The sequence below is a fragment of the Neolamprologus brichardi genome, chromosome 20 (genome assembly GCF_056152115.1).
Source record: "Neolamprologus brichardi isolate AB-2024 chromosome 20, ASM5615211v1, whole genome shotgun sequence".
Classification (NCBI taxonomy): Eukaryota; Metazoa; Chordata; class Actinopteri; order Cichliformes; family Cichlidae; genus Neolamprologus; species Neolamprologus brichardi.
In genome coordinates this window covers 14,894,008-14,915,329 of record NC_142123.1, presented here as the reverse complement: position 1 = coordinate 14,915,329, position 21,322 = coordinate 14,894,008, and the positions used below count along the sequence as shown (strand labels likewise).

Below are 21,322 nucleotides of genomic sequence, written 5' to 3'. Positions count from 1 at the left end.
CTGTGCCTTGTGAGGGAAAATTCTGCACTCATGCTGTTGTTACCTGGGAGAAGGCAGGCGATCATAGCATGCTGCAGAGTGACAAGACAAAAAGAAAAAACAGTGTTTTTGCTTTACGGGTGATATTAGCTTGTTAGCATGACTTAAAAAGAGGAAATATGTGAGGATGGGCTTCCTATCTCTGCCCGCTAAAGGAAGTTCGGCGGAATAACAGTTATGGGATTAAAAACAGGTGCGTTTAGAATAAACAGAAACAGTGGACACTTTCAGGGGGGTTTTCTGTTGTTGTTTTTGTGGCTGCAGAACCAGAAATGGGGGCTGTCACTGCTATGGCACAAATATGTGGTCATTGGCATTCAGAAGAGCAAAGTATGGGGGTGTAGTGTTTGATGTGAAAGGACAAATTTAGTAGGTCGAGATGTAATACGCAGACGTATGTTTGTGCTTCTCAGGTTTAGTCACTGTTAGATGGAACTGTACGTTCCTGGGTTTTCTTTGATTTTTCCATCAACCCTCCATGTGTGTTAAAGTACAAGAGTGTTTATTTCTCTGGTCTCCAGTGTGTAGTGTGTAAAATGTCCAGTCTACAGCGTTATAACAGTACCGTCCTCCTCCAAACTCCCCCTCTCCATAGCTCTGTCTGGGGACGGCGTTGTAGCCTTGATGTTGCTTAGGGAACTACTGCTGCCGCTGGTGGGCAGGGTTCCATTGGTGTTAATGGAGAAGGTGGAAGTGGTGGCGGTGCGGAGGTTGAGGTGTGGTTCGTAACGAGGCAGTGAGCTCATGCTGTGGTTGGAGGCCACATGTCTGATTGGCTCAGCCTCGCCTCCTGCCTCGATTACCAAGTCCTCTTCATCTTCATCGCTCTCCAACTCCCCGACGGGGAAGTTCTGGATGATGTGTGGTGGTATGGAGGCTGCAGCACTGTGTGACGAGTAGCCATAGTAGCTGGCGCCGCTGTCTGATGAGCGTCCTGAACTACCAGATGCTGCACCCCCTCCTCCGCCTACTCCACTACGAATGATATTGTTCCGCTGGTTGGCAGGCTTTACGGTGATGATGAGATTGTGGCTGTTGGCGATCATCATGTCTGTCACCTGATCCAGCGACTTCCCAGCAACCTCGATACCATTCACTTCCAGCACTTCGTCATTAACCGCCAGTAGGCCGGTGCTCTCCGCAAGCCCGCCTGGCACCAAGCGAGAGATGAATATTCCTGGGACTTTCTCCAAGCCCTGTGGGGTGACTCGTACACTGGAACCATCGCGGATGTAGAAACCCAGTGGTTTTTCCTGGCCGTGCTTGTACAGACGAACACGTCGGTGCGTCTCCGGGAGGATGTCGACGTCGATGATGGACGATACAGGCCGGAAGTCTTTAGGGAGGCTGATGATCACTGGAGGTTTTTTCTTGTTGTGATCAGGCCGCAGAAGAACCGCAGAAAGCACAGTGTTCTTCTTCCTGGTCAGGGAATCGGTACCAAATGTTCCATGATCAGCTTCCTCTGTTAAGTAGAAGACAGGAAGGAGAGAAATAGAAGAGGAACAGAGAAACAGAGAGGATGTTAATAAAAGCTGGTTAATTTTTTCAGTAATACCACACTAGGCTCATTACACATCAAATTGTTATTCAAGCTGACACAGTGTTGCATCATGCAGTTTAGAAGAATGAATAATGATTTGCTCTCAGCCTGAGGCATACCTGCAGGGCGTCTGTACTAAACATACACAAGACACTGATCCCTATAGCTCCCCTCAGGTTGTACTGATGCAAAATGGCACACCAGCTACCTCAAGTCAACTCCCATCAGCTCTCTCTGACACACAGCCACCCACAAATGTGCTTACTTATGCTGCATACAATCTCATAAACTGAGTAGATAAAATATATTATACACAAGATTTTAATTGGCATATTCTTGGTATCAGATCGTCAACATGCATCTGTTTTCTCAGCCTTGGATATGCATCTTCATTGAAAATAAATAAATAAATAAATAGAGTGCCCTTATTAAAATGGGCAAAGAAGAGTACAGGCATACAACAAAGCATCACATTCAGTTATGCTGTTATCACCACTGGAGGGAAGAAATTTAATTTTCATAGTAATGTAATAATTATTGTATTAATTTGCAAAGAGAATATGCAATTCTAAATCATAATTATAATATTAATGGATGCATTAATTTCATTATGCACACACCCCTGCTATGATAAAGATGCTTTAGGAGTCATAGCAGCCATGACCCTGTCAGTGCACTGCAGTAGGCTAGGCCCTAAATGATGCACAGTGAGTTTAGAACAAAGGCTGGGGACTTAAAGTTGTAGTACACATTTGTATGGGGTGCTACACTATGGATTACTTGCTGTGGTGACTTCCTGGACTCCATCCAATCCATACCAAAGTTCAAAAAATAAATGTAAAAAATATTACATCTTAATTAGCGAACTTTAAAAGTGCAAGTAGGCAAATTTTTGTTAGGTTGCATATTTAGGAATTATGAAAGGACACTGATGGGAGACTAGCATGTTAGACAAGCTCTAGATTAAATAGTTTTCTCTTTTGATACAATTTGGTAAGTTATCACTTTTAAATTTCACAACCAGGAATGAGTAGGGCACGGATGCTAAATACAAGACCCAGGGGCCAGAATCACCAAAGTAATTAAAAAGTAAATAATATATTATATAACAGAAAACAATTAAGAAATAGAAATTTCAGGGTTGTTTTTTTTGTTGTTGTGAGTTGTTTTGTTTTTGTTTTTTTACAATGGGTAGTTAAATGCATGGTTAAACTTTGTGACAGACTAAAAGGAGAATTTCTTTGGTCTGGCCCACTTAAGATCAAAGTGGGTTGTATGTGACCCTCTATGTAAAATGAGTTTGGCATCTGTGGAGTAGGGTTTTTTTTAACAATACTATAATTTCAAACTAGATAACCAGTAAAATATTCAGTACCATTTTGGGGGAGCAAAAGATGGCAAAAAAATATTTTAGGCTATATTTTTTTAAAATAAAAACAATACAAACAATAACATTAATGGCACTATTTATGCTTGCCTTTTCGTAAAAGTCCCGACATGGGTGGCATTACAACAAGGCCCAAGGCTGGCCAAGGTAACGGAGGGAAAAATATGACCCTTGGCTCTCTAATAGTTAACCAGTATACAAGAAGCTAAACATTAACATCTTTCATACTCTTCTTTCGCCTCTCCTCCAGTCCCTATTTTTGTCTGTTTCTGATGATATTTTTATCACCTCTATTTTGAATGAGTCTTTAACTTGCCCACCTTTTCCAAATTAATAATTTTTTTCTGTTTTGACAGCACTTTGTAAACTCTGCTTTTAGATAAAAGAGCGCTATTAATAAAAGAAAAGAAAAAAAAGGGAAAAAAACTGTCAGTCTTACACTGAATACCTCTCCCCTCACAGTTTGTTTCTCCCTCTGAGCATGTATTTGAGTAATCTGGGAAAAAATCCACTCGGGTGTCTGATAAGGATTCAGCTTCTCAGGTTCTGACAGGTACACACCCCACCACTCCCCTCTCCATCCCGAAAGCCAAAACAAAGGATCGACTGTCCCGAGAAAGAGTGGCTGTCTTATGTTTCAGTTCCCATGAGGCAAGAGTTAGTGTATACACTTTTACTATATCTTTGCCAGGCTTGATCTTATGGCTCATTTCCACATGAAGAAGAAATACAGCTTTCTTCTAAGAACTAGGTAAATGCTAAAACACATTTCATCATGCGTGCTAGGTTGTTGTTCCAAAGAGCAATATGCAAATAGTGCACAGATGGATGTTTTGAAACACTTGCACATGCGCATACATGCACGTCCCTGCACAGCCGACACAGAGGTTGTTCTTGCAGTGCAGTCATGCGCAGCTCCACATCTCATTTCACTCTTTCTAGACTTCTTTTCATCTAAACCATCTCTCCATCTGCACCATATGAAAGGACCAGACCTGACAATAGAGTTATATTTGAGTAAAAAGAATATGGCGGTCCCTCGGGGCCACTCACAGGCCCTCAGAACAACTAAGAAACGCTATTTTGGTATCAAATGGTGAACACTCATACCACTTTCTGAGATCACCAGTATGCAACATATGCAAGAATCTGCAAAAACACAAGCAGGCACCACAGGCAAGACAATATACTACACAGCATTTCAAGTTTACAGAAACGATCTTATATTGTTCTTTTTATTTTTAGAGTAAAACTCCCAGATTAGTCTAATTTAATACTGAAAAGAACAAACTTCTTGATCCCACATGGATGGTATCAAAACAAATTTCAATAGAGTATTGCTAAACCAATAATATATAAGGTAATGGGGGGTAAAAGGAGGTCCTATTTTGTTTTTATCCAAACCTTCATGGCCCTGTGTGAAAGAAGTAATTTCAGCCCTTTTATTAAATGATGAATTACCTGTCATTAACTATATTTTTGGAAAGCTTATCCACCAATTTCACTAGCCAGATCCAGGCCTGATTACTGCCAGACCTGCTGTATCAAGAAATCACTTAAATAGAACCTGTGGACTTAAATGAAAATTAAATCATCATTTAAAAAACATATTTTGTATTATTTAGGTTCTCTATCTAATATAAAAAAAAATTAAGTTTCATGAAAGTTTCATGATCAGAACCTTGTGACAAATATGGAAAAAAATAAGAAATCAGGATTTGGTAAAACATGTTTTAGACTGTTCAATCGAGCAATTAGGTGGATGTTTATAATAAACATGGGCAAGTTTTAAAATTATCAGGTCACCGGAGGTGGCAAAAGTACAGAGATTCTGTACTTAAGTAGAAGTACAGATATTAGTATTAAAAAATACTATTAAATAGTATTAAAAAAAATACTGTGTGTGATTTCCTGTGTTACTGTTTAGGCTCAGATGGGTTTGATGTTTTAAGGCTCCCACTGACATGAAATAATAACTCCCCTCATATAAGAAATATAAGAATAGTTTTGAACTGTGAGCTCAAGAAAAAAAAGCTGGTAATGAGCATTCTTCGGAAATAAGCTCATAGATACTGATATAACGTCAACATAATAATCATTTTTTACAAAATGTCCACACTTTTTGAAAAAATAAATTATGTTATGTATATACATATAATGTGGGTTATATGGTGTATATTAAAACTCAAAATCTAATGCGTTATCATATTTATGTCCGTTGAAATAATTTAAATAATAATAATTCGCATGAGCGACAATTACAACTGGCTAGCCCAGAACAACTCACCACAGAGCTTGGGAATAGTGTATGGTTAAATATTTAGTCCAGTAATGACTTTATTGCCAGACAACCTGGACCCGAGCATACCTAAAGAAGGACAACATCTAGAACAGCTGCTTCAAAGGGTTTGGGTCTATTTTGGGTCTGTCGCCCATATCCCAAAGTTCTCCACTCCTTCCTTTGTTTAAGAAATTCAGAAGGGTAGTTCTGTGTTTGCTGTTGAGTGTGTTTGCATATGTTGAGCATACATCACTTTTATTCCCTCAGTCCTCGGTAAACACTTTGAGCTTGACAGTGGTCCAGTGCGTAGAGGTATGTGACTGATTTGGCTAATGATTAAACCATTGGAGGTAGACTATAAGGGCAGGAAACAGAAATATTTTATAATGTTCAGATTTCTGAAGATATTTATCACAAGGCTGCTGTTTAAACTCCTAAAATTTATGGACACATTGGCAATAAATCAGTGCAGCCAGGAATGAGAAACACATGCTAGTATATTCATTGCCAAGTTGATCAAGTTTTCAGTCTTCACATACCACGGGTATGTATTTTTAAAATGATGAGAAAAGATGATTTGGCAGTCAAAACTTTGAATATTTGGGTTCTTGATTTGAGCCTTAGATTTCAAATTTCATCTATTCACACGCATTCATACAACACTAAGCACCTTTAACTTAACGTTCAAATGCTCTGACGGATTCATCAGGGACAACTCAGGGTTCAGTACTTTGCCCAAAGACATTTCAGCATGGATGTTGGAGGAGCCACGGATAAGTAGACCTGCCCACCTCTTGAGCCACCCTCTATTGCAACTCCTCATATTATCTTAATATGGCTTAAAAACGTAAACACAAAAAATGTTAGTGAAATTTGTTTTGGAATTTTGTGGTATGTTTGAAAGAAGAAGGGGGGAAAAAAAACATTGGCTGACATATTGGATTTTGGTGATTTTTAAATCGTCAGATATCATAATGGAGCTTAAAAATCTTCGATATTAGTCATGCTCTAGAAATATTAGCTTTTTACTGAATGATCTTTCAACTACGAGGATATTCTAGGCATTACACTCTTTTTTGCATCAAGTTGAGGTCCTTGCATTATAGTGCAACACAAAGCCATACAGACCCACATCAACATACGCAGCTTTGTGCTGTCATCTGTGGCCGTGTGACAAATACATGGAACAACCAGTAATGTGAGCTACTCTGATGTTTGTGATTTGGTGGTCCAGTAGGCAGAGAGGACACAAGTCAGTGAAGTGAACTCTTCATTTTTGTGGTAAACTCCACCTTCTGTTCAAGCCAGCCATTTAAACCAATCAGCATTCCACTTAACATTATGGCCACTGAGCTGCACCATTAGATTTTGGAAGATGTTGTGTGTAAATGGGCTTCTGTAGCCTCTGCACTGGTTGGTTTCCCACAACCTCCTATTCTCAGCCAAAGAACTACACAGACAGACTCCAACACTAACCATACTGGGAAAATGTTTGGAAGATGTCAGTTATAGCTGCTTATGGTTCCATTATGAAAAATATCAGATCAAAGCTTTGTGAAGGCTTGTCGACTTCCAGTTAAGTCATCACTGAGTCCCTAACGCTAAGCTATCAAAATGTTTCTTTTAATGTTCTCCCAAGTCCTTTTTGCTTCTCTCCATAACATAAGGTAACAGTTGGGTTCATCACACATGGTTAAAAAAAACAAAAACAAAAAACAATAAATAGACAAGTTCAAGATTTTAAAACAGCTCTTTACTAGCTTCTTTGCTTCCCCTGGCTCAAAACTAGAAATGTATGGCAAGTTTCAGTCCAGAATTTCAAACCGGTGCTATCCTAGCTTTATTCCTTGCTCAGTAATCATGAAGTTTAACTGGTATCAGCGCTCATATTTGAGATATGATTCACAAATTCTGAATAGAAAGCATAATCACTATCCCCACACTTGGCATGGCTCTGAACAGGTTAGGTATTTCAAATATGCAGTGGCTGCTTTGATTTCCCACACTCTGAATGGAGTTAGTGAGGAGCAAAGGAAGCGAAGCAGTGGAGGAGAAAATGACAACCCAGCAGCACATAGCCACAAGTGAGGACACATGCAGTGATGCTCAGTCACCCCTCTCCGTAGCATGTAACTAACGCACACAAGCACGCACAGGGTGAACAACGAATGCATTTCATCCTGACACTGAAAGAACTATGACATCTCTGCCTAAGGAGAGGAGGTCACTCATTTCAAATGGCACGCACAGGTCAAATGCATCATTGCCTTCAGCACTCTACTTTTAAATGCCCTGGATCTATCATGCTCCACCTTTGTACTCTCAAATTGACCGTATTACTCGCACAGAAGAAGTGATATGTGTGGGCAATCACAACATGCCATAGCCGCTCACACCAGAATTTCCAGCTTCATTATTATTATTGTTATTATAGACTCTAACAGATGAAAAACAATAGGCTATATTACACAATTATGCATCTGTGCATCTGTTGAGCTGCACCTTTTTCTATGGACATTAATGTCTTTAGTAAAGCATTACTGCATTTATTCTAATGATGCTGACCTGGTCAGTAGTGACTATACTTATGATTATCCAGCATTATTGGAGGACAAGAGGCTTTCCCTGCTACAACAGTGACATTAAATCCATTACTTCCTTGTATTAGTTGTCCCAGGTGCAGCGTCAGGGAAACCTGATACCATGTTCTGGTGGAAGAACAAGATCAGGAAGGAGCTACGAGAGCTGCCATCATCAGTCCAGTTACTGTAGCCAACACTTTTGGCTCTATGTTTATATTCTTTTAAAAGGATAGTTGTGCACTCATCAGTGGTTCAGATGAGAGTAAAACTGTTTAACAAGTGCTGTCCATCAAGCCAGCCCTCCATATAAAACGTATGGCATGTCTCAAGGATAGGAGTAAGAACAGCGCAAAGAAAAAGACGAGCAGATGAAGGTTGTGGTGTTCTGGAAACAGTCAGGTTTGTTGATGACAAGCCTGGATGTTCACCACACAGCTGGTGCTGCGTTGTTCCCGACACAGAACGATACAAGAGAGGGGGAGGAGAGGGGGAGGAGAGGGGGAGTACGTGATATGTGTGTCAGTGTGAACTTGGACAGATGAGAAAAAACAGGGATGGTGCCAAAAACAGAAAAAAGAAGCAGGAAGGAGAGACACAAAATGCAGAAAAAAAGAAGAAAAAACACAAAGAGGACAGGAGGTGATAAAAAAAATACTTTCAAAGGAGTAAATTCCCAGAGGGTTGCTATTCCTGGTGTGGTGAGCATACCTTCCTGGCACAGCTCAGATAAAAAGTGCCTTAATTCTGCTGATAGGGAAGGAGAAAAAAATGGAAGGAGGGAGGCTGTGCAGACTTGTAGAGGTATGAGGCGAGCTTGAGCAAAGGAAGTCTTCATGTAGAATTGAGCTGTCAATTTGAGTAATTGCTTATTAGATCCATTATTTAAAAGACTCCGGTCATGAACATTAGCCTGCTCCTAAGCCTTTTCATATGATCTGTCATGAATTCTCCATTACACACATCAGCCCTGCTTTATTACCCTGTCTTGACAGCAGCCATTTATCAAAAAGACCAAAACTGGAGGGGGAATCAGCTGTAATGAAGCAATGTACAGGGTGGGCCATTTATATGGATACACCGTAATAACATGGGAATGGTTGGTGATATTAAAGTCCTGTTTGTGGCACATTAGTATATGTGAGGGGGCAAACTCCTAAAGATGGGTGGTGACCATGGTGGCCATTTAGAAGTCGGCCATCTTGGATACAACTTTTGTTTTTTTAATAGGAAGAGGGCCATGTGACACATCAAACTTATTGGTAATGTCACAAGAAAAACAATTGTGTGCTTGGTTTCAATGTAACTTTATTCTTTCATGAGTTATTTACAAGTTTCTCTTTGTTCACAGCCATTGACATGTCGAAGAGGTTAACATGTGAGGAGCGGATCGAAATTGTGTTGATATCTGGTGAACGCAGTAACCGGGTCATTGCAGCAGATTTCAATGCAAGACACTCTACGAGACCACCCATCTCCCATGCTACAGCTAGCAAACTGCTTGCTAAGTTTCGTGAAACTGGTTCAGTGTTGGATTTGCCAAAATGTGGACGCGAGAAAACTGTCACTAATGAAGAAACATCAGTGGCTGTCCTAGCTTCATTCAGCAAGAGCCCACAGCGTAGCACTCACCGCATGTCACTGGAGAGTGGCATTAGTCGAACATCCCTTCGGCGGATATTAGCTACTCACAAATGGCACCCTTACAAACTCCAGCTACTGCAGCATGTCAACGAGGATGACCAAGATCGGTGCACAGAATTTGCAGAATGGGCAAAACAAAAATTGGAACAGGACCCTCAGTTCACGCAGAAGATTTTGTTCAGTGATGAGGCAAACTTCTATGTGAATGGTGACGTTAACAAACAAAGCCACCGCTATTGGTCTGACACTGACCCACATTGGATGGATCCCTCCAAGACTGTTGGAACAACAAAAGTGATGGTTTGGTGTGGTAGATGGGGTACAACGATAGTGGGTCCATTCTTCATCAATGGAAACCTCAAGGCCACTGGATATTTGAAATTGCTACATGATGATGTGTTTCCCTCTTTATGCACTGAAGCTGGCACGTTCCCTGAATTTTTCCAGCAAGATGGTGCACCACCACGTTATGGGTGCCAGGTCCGAGCATTCCTAGATGAACAGTTTCCTGGAAAGTGGATTGGTCATCGTGAGCCAGTTGAATGGCCCCCAAGGTCTCCCGATCTGACCCCCTTAGACTTTTATCTTTGGGGTCATCTGAAGGCAATTGTCTATGGTGTGAAGATACGAGATGTGCAGCACCTGAAACTACGGATACTGGATGCCTGTGCTGGCATTTCTCCTGCGGTGTTGCTATCAGTGTGTGAAGAGTGGGAGAAGAGGGTTGCATTGACAATCCAACACAATGGGTAGCACATTGAACACATTTTATAAGTGGTCAGAAACTTGTAAATAACTCATGAAAGAATAAAGTTACATTGAAACCAAGCACACCATTGTTTTTCTTGTGACATTACCAATAAGTTTGATGTGTCACATGGCCCTCTTCCTATTGAAAAAACAAAAGTTGTATCCAAGATGGCCAACTTCTAAATGGCCACCATGGTCACCACCCATCTTGAGGAGTTTTCCCCCTCACATATACTAATCTGCCACAAACAGGACTTTAATATCACCAACCATTCCCATGTTATTACGGTGTATCCATATAAATGGCCCACCCTGTACAACAACTACAGCTTGCTAATAGGTTTAATGCAGAATTAACACACTTTATTTGCCAGCTCACACACTCTCAGTATGCATGTATGCATGCTTCGGTCTTGTCCCTGCAGCATTCAGCAATTCCATCAATTTATTTTGTGCTGACACAGATGCCTCTCTCTTTCCTGTAATACCTCCTGACCTTGTCCTCCAGATGTTATTCCTGTTACCCTTACTCAACATGTCTCTTAGTCACTGTGGCCCATCTCTCAGCTTGAGTCCTTCTTTGTCTCTGTGGCGGGCCATGGTGCTGCTGCAGGGGCGATGGACATACCTGCACGGCATCTGCAAACGTGCCTCGCCAGCATAAAAGGTCTGGTTATTGTTGTTGTTGGAGTGTGTGGTTGTGAGCTAAAAAGCTACAGCCAGTGTGTAAACAAGCAACCGTGAGTGATAATAAAAGCAAGACACTGAAAAGCATGAAACTATGGATATGTCTGCCGTGTGATTGTTACAGTGGTGCCGAAACATAGAAAGGGCAGACCCAGGACTGGGTCAGCCAGGGAAGGCGCTGGCCCGAATGGTGGCTGAACTCGCGGCCACACAACAGGAGCAGGCGGTGGTGTCACGTCGCGGGCGGGAAGAAAAGCAGGACCAGACTGAGCGTCATATCGAGAAGCTGGCAGCTGGGATACGGTCCTGGCCGACACTGCCGCCTCCCCCACCGGCGGTGGAGGCGGTGTGGGGGTGGAGGAGGTCCGGACTGTTCCGGATATATAAACATATAAACAGGATATATTCTTAGAATCAAATTAGATAAGGGCCTCAAACGGGACTTTTTTCTACAGATGACAGTTTTAGATCTCACTGTAGGAAAAATACAAGTGAGTCTGGGGACTGTTTATGTTGGCTCAAATGAAAATAAGGGACCAATCACAAATAATTTTAGTCATGATTTGACTTTCTCTACTATGACAAGCCAAAAATCTATGCTGTGACAAAGTACAAACCATTTCAAGGACAAAACGTGGAGATTTGGAATTTGCTTGTCAGAGACTCACTGGAGAAGCAGATGATTGCACTGCTCGTTGTTTCACAAAGTGTTATCTAGCGACTATTTACTTAAAAGAGAAACTTAAAAATGGAATGATTTCACAACTCATTTAAAAAAGTGAGTCTACCTCCTTTCAAAGACAATCTGTGGGAAATACTGTTTGTGCTGGAATCATGTTACAAAGGGATCTGATTACAGTCAGCATGTGCAGGGAAAAAATTACATGTAATCTTCCATTATATATATGTTATAGTCATTCAAGTGTTATTTTAGGATAGACTCATACCTATCCTATAATATCAACACTTCCATATAACTCTGTTAAAAAGCAAGAAAGCAAGAAAGCAAGAAAGCAAGAAAGAAAGAAAGAAAGAAAGAAAAAATACAAACGGTGAAGGTGGTTAGGCAACAGCTTTTGGGAGCTGCATGTCAGAACATAGCCAGGGTAAATATGCTACAGTGGTGAGATTTTAAATAATAATAATAATGATCACAGATAAGCATATTGGTTATCACGCTTCAGATCAATATCTCTATAGTTTCAAGCCCAGGGGGACACATGGCTTAATTAAAAATCGAGAAAGCACATCTTTCTGCTTGCAAGTGAAAACTCTAAAGTCTAAAGATCATAAATTATCCGGGAAATTATCTTGACACTGAGTGGAAAACAACATTTCATAGTACATCCATGGTATTCACATTATAACAAAAATAACTGCTCTCTCTTTGTGTAAATTATTTGAAAACCAGAAACAAACATGCGTGTCCGAAGTTTCTCTGTTTCAACTCATGAGAACAACTACAACATATCATCACGTACTTCTAAAATGTGCCAAGCCGACAAAGTTTAATCATATCTCATAACGCAGTGTGCGTATTTCCCTGATCTTTTCTCCGACTAGTATAGTTCAGTTGTAACCTCTCCATATCAGTTTACTCTTCGTGGTTTGTAACAGTAAACAGTCCACTTTTCCCAACTGCCCAACCCTCACCCTCCCCGTCATCCAACTCCTTCTCCTAATTGAATGTGCGGCTTCTCCCTTCTTCATATTTCTCATGCAGTCAACACATTTCCTTCCCTCCTTCTACCCATTCATTTATTCATTCATCTTCCTTAACCAACCCTAAGCTGAGAATTCTGACAGCCTCTATATAACAGAGCCTGGCCTCCCACTGTCACCACTGCTCTTCATCCATCTGCTTGCAGCCTGCATAGAGTCTCATTCAGTCAGGTTTCAAAAGAGAGACCGAGCAGGGATCTGGCTCACCTCTCTCATTTCTGTCCTCCATGTCCCTGCTTACTTTTATTTGATCTCCTTATCCTTTCTCTGCTCTTCCTCTGTCTACCTTGTTGACTGAGCTGAGCTGTGGAGCTGAGGGTCCAGCCTTGCCTGCTGTCCTGTCTAATCTAGCAAGCAGACGTGATCAGAAGCTGGCCACATTCCACCAAACCCCCCTCCGTTCAATCTTCCTCTCTTCTTCCTCTCCATTTCTTTCTCTCTCGCCCACCCTCCCCAGCGTGGGCCTCACTCTACATTCCTCCCTCACTAATACTATTCCCGCTATCCTCTTCCCTCACTCACTTATTCCCTCTCTTGCTACCTCTTGTTGCATTCCGATCGCACTAACTCTACTCCCTCTCGTCTCCCCACACCTCTAATTACATGCATTGCCCAAACAAAGCCTTATACATTACTCCCTCTTTAGTACTGTTTACTGTCCCTCTCTCTTTCATCCTCCAATCTCTTATTAAGCTCAAGTTCTGCTCCTCCTCCACACATTCTTCCTTAAGATCTACAAATTCATCATCCCCTCACTCATCACAAACAGCATCCTGGGGAATACATCCTGCACTGTAGAAAACCTCACATCCAGATAAAGGGTGGCTAATTTCTGTTATTTTTACAGAAAGAGCTCCTCAGGGAAATGGCATCCTTCACACCTGCCACCATATCTCTCTTCAGCATATCCTTTCTATTCAAACACACAGTAAAAGTGCATCTCTTTAGTTGTGGTGTCCTTACTTAATCTGAAATCCTATGCTTAGTCTATCTCACCCTTCTTCTTCTGTGAATGTCATATTCCCACTCCATGTCTGTCTCAGTGCACTTTCATTATCACTCCCTGTCAGTGCCGAGCAGATTCAGGTTCAAGTTCTTATCATATTCAGAGACTTTGCATGATTTGCAGGCTAGGTGTACTTTCACACTGAACATATTCCATCTCTGGCTGGGTGACTCATTCACTGGTTACTAATTAAAAGGCAATCCCTGCTGGGAAACACAAATACAGTCGTTTCTGTCCCTCCCTATACCTTTCCCCTTTACGTTAATGGATAAGAGTTAGGAGCTGAAACTGTGAGAGCAGTGAGCAACATCACTGAACAAACACACACCCTGGGATTGCCTGAAAGCTGCTACTGCTACATGGATGACGACCTGGACACTCTGAAAGTTGTGTGCATACAAGCACAAAGGGCGTTCTGGATGACTGATACAGACAAACACGTTGTCAAACTGAGGGAGAACTTCTTCTGTCAGCCATGTTTAAAGACAATTAAACACAAGGCTGAACGTGTGTCTCATTTTCCTGTTTCCCTGAAAAGAAGTATTTAATATTAATGCTAACTCAATATACACAGGCCAACAAAACCACTGAAATAGCACATCATTTTGTTGAGCAAGTTGCAACCCAACTATAAACTGGAGCAGTTCAAGACTGAAACATCCTGGGGCTTCTGAAAATGTAAAACAGAGCTACAATAATGAGGCATCCAGGCAGATGTACTGGCTAAAACGGTCTTACTGCGAATACACCTACATCAGTGCACAATTTGTTTAACTACTTTATAAGAGTGGTGGTATTAGGTTAATAATGTAGTACAGGCTAGGCTACACACTGAATTAAAACCACTAAGAGGTGACGTGAAACAGGCTGATTATCTTGTTGATTATCTGGTTGGAGTGTAATGTTTCTGCTGGGAAATCTGGCATTCATAAAACTGTTAATTTCGCACATACAACTCATCTAATTATTGTGCATACCAGGCACACCTGTTTATAGCAGCAACACTCCTTGATGGCAGCTGTCTCCTCCAGCAGAACAGTGCACCATCCTACATGGCTGCACATGCTACAAAAAGCCTAAATGAAACCAAAAGCTGCACTTTGTCAGCAACCAAGACAAAAATTGCTTACATGAGAACAACTAATAGCATTAATCACTAACTCACTCACTTCAACCCAACTTTACCCATTATCATTTATACATAGTCTCTGAGAGAGAGACACACCTCTAAGTAGTTACAACTGCATGAGATATATTAATAACAAGTGAAGTTGTCAAAAAACCTCAACAAAGACAGTCTTTGCAAATGCTAGCAATCATGCTCCCAGCATGCTTTGCAGCATTAATCCACCTATGAGCAGGCCTCTTTAGGGGTGCCATGACAACCAGTAAACAGTGGACAACTCACTGCCAGCCCAACAGTCATCAACACATTGTTCACAGATGGATGGGTGGGGGTGGAGGGTGTCAGGGAATACCCAGTGCTGCTGGGTTGTATTTGTTGTGCGTTGAAGCGATTTCAAAAATGACCAGTAGTCAAAAACAGAGGCACAAACATTTCAGCCATTTCTCAGCAGTGAACAATAAGACATTAATGGCTGAATAGCACAGAGGCAGAAAAACAACAATGTAGGCATTATTTAACAACCAGACAACAACATACAGTTGCAGCCTAGTATCCATCGAACCATCTGCACGCCGACGAGTGGATGAAACCTAAAGCGCCCAGCCTAGGGTATACACAGCCTAGATTTAGTCTCTGAGACAAATAAAATTCAGTGCCAAAAATAACCCTCATTATACGCATGAGCTCTACAGTGCACAGACTAGACACACTTTTAAAATAAACACACAAATCATCCAAATCACTGAATATGGAGTTTGTGGGCAGTTTTTTGTTTTTTTAGCTCCAAGTTTTCTTTCCCAGTCCAAGTTCAGCAGGATTTCACTGCACTATTCCACACCAGCCTAGTTGGAACATAATTTGGCCCCCACTGCTACTTTGTCTGAAGCCTTGCTCTTATGCAATAATGACCAATCACATCACATCTGACTGAGACATTTACATAATTACTCAGTTGCAGTCTTAAAGGACACAGAAGTCTAATAGCATTCGAACTGAACTGATGACTGGACTGCTAAACTTCTGAACTAATGCAGTGAGGTACACTAAACACAAACACAACTAAACACTGTGGTAGGGATCATGACCTCATGATCCTTATGCTATTTATAACTACCTGTTCATATGAAGATTTTTCATTTGGCTGTTGGGTCACATGCAGATATGGTAACAAGATCATTAGTTTAAGTTCAGTAATACTATTTATCCAAAATGGAACACAAGACATCTCATTTCAAAAAGATCGGGGTTCTAAAAGATGTAAGAAGCTTTCCAGATAAAGAAGCACTGAGTGTTAAAAAGCTTCCGCATTGGCCCCAACATGGACAAGCCATTAACCTGTTATAGAGCCATCATCAGAGTTGAGATCCAGTGCCTGCAGATATATGATTTAATAAATTATCTATAAGCTGCGAATTTGCTGCTTCCACACAATGCACAGCTTTTTATGTTCAGACCAACTGGTGCTTAACGGTAAAGTAAGGGGGTTTCCCTGCTGACAAATCAGGAGGGAAACCAGGGTTTCAGGTCAGGGGGTCTGCAGGGGGTTATGGCTGCATTAATGCGTCTGTCTTCTGTTTTTGTTCTGGCTGGGATGCCTGCCGAGGCGGTGTTTTCATGCGTTTTTCATGTGAGCAGCAGTGAGCCCAGTGTGGGGCTAGTGTCTGGAGCATGTAATTGAAACACAGTCCCATGCAGCGATACACACTGACCCCACTAATCTTCTTCTGACAAAGTGGCTTAGCTTCTATAGGGTCATATGGCACAGGCTTAAACACAACAGGCACAGGCAGACCCTGTGGTCCTCCTCACATTCAACAGGTCACATTTAGCAACTTAGTGATTAGGAATACACTCCAAAATCAAAGGAGAGGTTAAACCTTTGTACGCATACTCTGACAGAAACATGTTTATGTAATCACTATGGATACACTGATTGTGAATCTATGGGCCAACAGCAGCATTTTGTTTTCAAATCTATTTACTTTACTTTTGCTCTTGCTTATACCTCATTTACTCCATGATAACAAAAAATACCCTGACCCTTTCAGCTTTTTGTAACACAATCACTTAGCTCGTGTGAAATCTTGGAGACAGAACATATTAATGTTGACCACTGACATCAATAAATGCCATGTTAATTGACAATATGCCAATATCAGACACCAAGGTTGATATAGTAAGACCTGCAGTAATCATACACATGAAATAAAGGTAAGCCATACTTGAGAGCATAAATATAGAGCAACCACAACTTCTTCCCTTATTAGCTAAAAGATAAAAAACTTATCTACAAGGGGAACTGCAAAAGCAGAGCAATTATGGCAGAAATATTGGCAATGATTACACCAGAGCCAGCAAAGGAAGTTAGAAACTGCAGCAGCAGTGTTTACAGAAACACTGCTCGAAATACTTGAAACCCGTATTTCCAAAACAGTCAGACACGTAAAAAACAATTGCCATGCAGCTACCAAGCTGCAATACAGAACAGTCTACTGGACAAACTCAAAGTGAACTCCATTCGTCTACTCTTGTTGTTTTGCTCAGCTCCTCATTTCAAGTGCATTCTTCCACTCGACTTTTGTTGTGATTTGGCGCTATATAAATAAAATTGAATTGAATTGAATTGAAAAGGCCCCTAACCTTAGTTAACTATAAATCAATAAGGAAAAAAATAGAGGCCAGCGGTTTAGTAGTGTGTTTAGCTGAACATGGCAACATACAACAAGTAGCCTAAAAACTGAAAAAGAAAAAAACTAAAAATGTAAAGTGACACTTAAGTTTTTATAACTCTGTCACAGCTATAGTCAATAGCCTATCACATATTTCTAAGCTGTGCTTTTCAATGCTAATGACTGTATTTGCATTTCCAATGCAAAGCAGATGTAACCAAGCAAACAAATGAAAACTTGGGACACTTTGTCCAAACACTTCCTCTGTGCATACCTTTCCTCTGGAGGAACAGCCTGAGTAGAGGGTTAGCTGTGGAGATGGCCTTGTGGTAATTGTCGTCATTGTTGATGGGCAGCAGGTCACCGTGCACGTCAGCGTAGCCCACCAACAGCTCCACGTTGGGGATGCGATGCACGTGCTGCAGGAGACCGTAGAACTCATCGAAGCGGCCTGGCTTGGACCGTTCCAGAGAGAACCGACGAAACTCTGCACCAAACTGGGATGGGGCAGAAAGGCGTTCACATGTGATTGCAAATGAACACACAAATACACACACAGGTGTGACGTATGGCCGAAACCAGGGTATGAAACAGTGCCTGATAAGCCTACTTTGTACTGATGCGTAAGCCAAAGCACACCACGTGTGGTAAATTATTCATGTGTTTTGTGTATCTCTAGGTTTGCAGATAAAGCTTTTATCAAGCTACCTCACAGAATATTTATCATGCAGCTATTACAAAGACAGTGTGCTTTCAGCATATGTACAATCCCCACAAACATGTTGCTGGTTTACCCGTTTAAGCCTGTGGACTGACTGGATCAATGGCTCTGGACGCCTAATCTTTAGGCAGCTCTGTAGCTGAGACAGAGCACAATGCCTCATTGGTAGCGTTAGTGAGAGGTACCAGCTGTTGTGGTTACTGTTGCTCAGCGCTGACAAAAGATGATCTCCCAGCTTAATCGGTTATTTTATGCATCAGTGCAAAGCAGAGTTAATTTAATAAGTGGTTGGGGACATAAAGAAGACAATCTTAACTCTTAAGGGTCAAAAGAATTTAAATAACCCGGGATAGCTGAGTAAATAATAACAATAGCTATTGCACTACTGTAGGGAGGCAAAATTAGTGCTGTAGCTGATAATATTTGACAGCTTGTGTCGACGCGTGTAAAAACTTCTAGAACAATATAGTCATTATTCATTACACTTATGTGTGGTCAAGCCTCAGCAGGGCGCGGATGGAGCCACGAGCCTGACGCAGGCCGTGTGACACCTGTAACCGCAGGAAAATAACACGACAGGCAACGACTATCACCTTTAACCGAGGTAATTTGACATAAACTTTTGGTAATTTGAGTAAACTTTTCACGCAGATTTGATTAAGTTAAAGAGTTGGGTCAAACTTGAAGTCAGTACTCGGTAAACGAGCAGGAGAGTACGGCGGAGAAGGCTGTGACAGGTGACACTGGCTCACTGCGCAGTCAGCTGACAAAAACCCTCCACCTTGCCACAAACTAGCTAGCCTTTAGACGTAAAACGACCAAAAACTACACCACGGTTACCAATAAAGTTTTAAGAATTGTAACAAAATTCTCGGGTGGTCACAGTGGAAAAAAACCAAAACTGTTAGCTCCTCTTAAAGTTTATAAGCCTTGCTTCATAATAACCCGCTATCAAGCCTCTTTAGCAGGCTAAATTAGCAAGAGTGGATTTAATGAGGACGAAGGTTGTCTGGAGTACAAACACTGGAAGGATACCTGACAAATAAGTGTCCGTACCCACCTTGCTCTTCACCTCCACTGCATTCAGAGAACGGCTGCTCGGCACTCGGTGGTTTTTGTTCATGTTTCTCTAGCAGCGGGAACGCCGCCAAAGCACTCACACTCTCTCCCTGCTCCTGCCGCCGCCGCTGCCAACGTCTATCCACAAACCCCGTGTGTCCACCAGTTGTTTTTAATGTTTTAGTTGTGGGGTTTTTTAGTCGCACAGGCTACACCGCGACTTCTCGACGTCCGCCGGTATGAGTGGTCCCTCCACAAAATGCGACAGAGGCTGTCAATCAGCCAGCTTCAGCTCGTAAACTTGTCTCCTCTCATACTTGCCGCTGACACCGTAGCTACAGCCCCACACCGTACCGTCTCTGGCTTACCTCTGCCTGCGACTCTCTCTCCCTGCCCGTGCCCGGAGAGCCGGAGATACGGAACTTCAAAATAAAAGGCATGGTTTCTATAATACTCTGTGGCTTCAAAATAAGAGCACCTTCCACCTCACCAGGAATAGCCCACTCTGTCCTGGCACGGTGTGCCAACCATGCTCCAAATAGCTCAGACAATAATGAACAGTAATGCCTCATTTTTTTGTTTTTAATGTCATTCATAAATAAAATACCCATTTTAAGTGTTTTTTTGGCCATCATGTTAACTGAAGCACTGATGTTGCACTTTCTCACTCTATTAACGTAATGATGACCATATCTCTAAAAACCCTAAATTAAAATCGTTTGCATTAATCATTTAAACAGTTATACTGTACCCGGTAAAAACTAATAGATAGTGTGTAACAGAGATTTTATGATAGTTGAATGAAGTGTTACCTGCGTATGCAAAATTTGTATGGGTACAAAAAATAAACTGTAGTTCCTGCACTGGCTACATCTTGTGATTGTTTTAATTTTATAGTGACATCTTATGGCCAAAAGCAATATGTACCTGCTGCAGCTGCTGGCTACCTGCCCGGTAAATGCAGATACTTAACCCTTTCAAACTCGATGCCGGGTATGTTACGGGTCCGTTTTGACCCAGACCAAAAATTCCATCATAATAAATGTCTACAAGGTTTTGTTGTTGTAGACATATTAATTTACAATGTATAAACAGCCCATCTGACGTTATTACATGGCTTAGTGATGCTTTATTATTGTTTCCAAGACAAAGCATAGTTTTTACATTTTACAACATTCATCTTTGGAGAAGGACATCTATTATCACGCAATGCCATCTCCCTTTTTTACATAAGACATAAAAACGTATTAGAAATAATTATTTAATTGAAAGTGAAACTGGCATTCTGTAACTTTTGGAATTTATTGTATAAACAGATAAAGAACTATTTTAGCTGAATACAGCAAAAGGAATCTTAGCAGGATTATTATCAGTGAGTGAAAACGACTAAAATATTCCTTTAAAGTTACTTTACAGAGTAACATTTTCACTATGAATAAAATCCTAAAATCCTTCTCTCTTTCAAAAAAACAAACAAACAAAAAAGCAACAACAACCTTAGAAGTCATATGTACTTGACCAAATAACAAGAAAAAATGCCTCCCTCTGCTCCTCTGCTTTCAGCTAAAAGCACTCACTTTAGTTCAGAAAATTAAACAAATGATAACTTGCACAGTTGTACTAAGCATATAACAAACTTGCATCTCGACATTTGCTCCTATATTACATGTAGACACTAGAGGGAGACAGAGACTGCGAAGGGAGATGCATGTCCTTGTTTTAAAAATTACAAATGTCTCGATTTGAAGCTGAAATATACACATATTTGACTAAGTGGAAAAAGCAGCAATGATTTATCTTCCTCTGAAAGACACAAAACACAACATTTTTTTTCAAGGCTTATGTGTGTAAGAAATAGTTGGAGTTCCTCCTTCTGTATAATATCCTGCTTCATGCAGGTAAAGGATTCTTCACATGACTGGAAAACAGAAGGCAAATACAGGGTAGCTTATGTTGATACAGTCATGTGCTTTTCAGTACAGATGGTGTTCCACTAAAAACAACAAAAAATTGTAAATCAAAATGATTGAAACATGGGTTTTCTTCTTTTGCACACTTGTAACCTCATTGGACCCATCATAGGTTTAACCATATACATATTCCCACACA

General features: G+C 41.1%; 1 protein-coding gene across 1 annotated transcript; it reads right to left on the bottom strand.

The window, feature by feature from the left end:
• On the bottom strand, nucleotides 1-19,571 carry pard6b (par-6 partitioning defective 6 homolog beta (C. elegans)). Its single transcript, XM_006804051.3, has 3 exons — nucleotides 19,215-19,571; nucleotides 17,708-17,930; nucleotides 1-1,504 (listed from the first exon to the last, which is right to left on the bottom strand). Exons 1-3 carry the CDS (start codon nucleotides 19,275-19,277, stop codon nucleotides 585-587), a joined length of 1,206 nt encoding a protein of 401 aa, XP_006804114.1. The 5' UTR covers nucleotides 19,278-19,571; the 3' UTR covers nucleotides 1-584.
• Between the last annotated feature and the right edge of the window lie 1,751 nt (nucleotides 19,572-21,322).